The sequence below is a fragment of the Anoplophora glabripennis genome, unplaced genomic scaffold (genome assembly GCF_000390285.2).
Source record: "Anoplophora glabripennis isolate ALB-LARVAE unplaced genomic scaffold, Agla_2.0 scaffold213, whole genome shotgun sequence".
NCBI lineage: Eukaryota > Metazoa > Arthropoda > Insecta > Coleoptera > Cerambycidae > Anoplophora > Anoplophora glabripennis.
Genome location: NW_019416344.1, coordinates 790479 through 791637, shown reverse-complemented (window position 1 = coordinate 791637; position 1159 = coordinate 790479). Strand labels below are relative to the sequence as shown.

The window sequence follows — 1159 nt, the reverse complement described above, 5'->3', positions numbered from 1 at the left end:
TTGAAGTTTACTTTTCGAGTGTGGAGGTGGTTTAAGATTTTGGGAGGCGGTTCAAAATGTGTTTAGAAAATATTATATACACAATTTTCATAATTTGTGTAATACAAAATTTTCAAATATTAGAGGGTAAGTAATTTATATGTATGGTGAATAGACATTATTTAATTCATTTATAAATAATATAATTTAAGTTTTGCCACTACCAAGTTGTGTCGATTTCTGATTGGTCTAAAGTTGTGGCAATATTAAAATACATTAAAAATTATATAAATTTTTCAGCTTCAAAACAAAAATATGTAACATGTGGATCAGTAATTAAATTGATGAATACAGACTATAGAGTACGGTTGCATTCACATGATGTGAAATACGGCACTGGAAGCGGACAACAATCGGTAACTGCCACCGAAGTACAAGAAGATATTAATAGCCACTGGTTGATAAAGGCGGCTAGTGGGAAAACTTGTCTAAGAGGAGAACCTATTAAATGTGGATCAACTATAAGGTTAGAACATGTTGAAACAAAGAAAAATTTACATTCGCACCATTTTCAAAGTCCTTTAAGCAGTAACCAGGAAATTAGTTGTTACGGAGATAACGGAGAGGGAGATTCTGGGGACAATTGGACTGTTATTTGTACAGGTAATATTTTACTCAAATCTAGAAAATAACAATTTTAAGACTAATATTTTAGGTGAATTCTGGCCAAGAGATGACAGTATAATGTTAAAACATGTTGATACACAAATGTATCTCTCCACTTCGGGCAGAACATTTGGAAGACCCATAAATGGTCAAATGGAGGTAATCGGACTTCATTCATCAACGGGTTCAGTACACTGGCAAGCTATGGAAGGCGTATATTTGCATGCGCCAGATATCGATGCAAAACATATGCACTCGATGCATACCGAATTGTAGACCATTTTGTATAGAACAATTTTTGTACATTTTCTAATTTATTTAATATTGTTTAAGTGACTCCAATAAAATAAGTCGTTAAAGAAATTATAACTTCTTTTTAGGAAATTTGAAAGTAAATATTTAGGTACTATGAATTCCAGCAAGTTCAGAACTGAGCTAATACTTGTGGTAGTTGTTAATACATTGTGGTATCAAACAAATGTAAGTATATGTTAATAAACTGTTATTTTATTTA

General features: G+C 31.7%; 1 protein-coding gene across 1 annotated transcript; it reads left to right on the top strand.

The window, feature by feature from the left end:
• LOC108907872 (stromal cell-derived factor 2) lies at positions 1-1159 on the top strand. The gene is made up of 3 exons (XM_018711696.1): positions 1-126; positions 280-642; positions 695-1159. The coding sequence occupies exons 1-3, from the start codon at positions 57-59 to the stop codon at positions 919-921; spliced, it is 660 nt and encodes a 219-aa protein (XP_018567212.1). The 5' UTR covers positions 1-56; the 3' UTR covers positions 922-1159.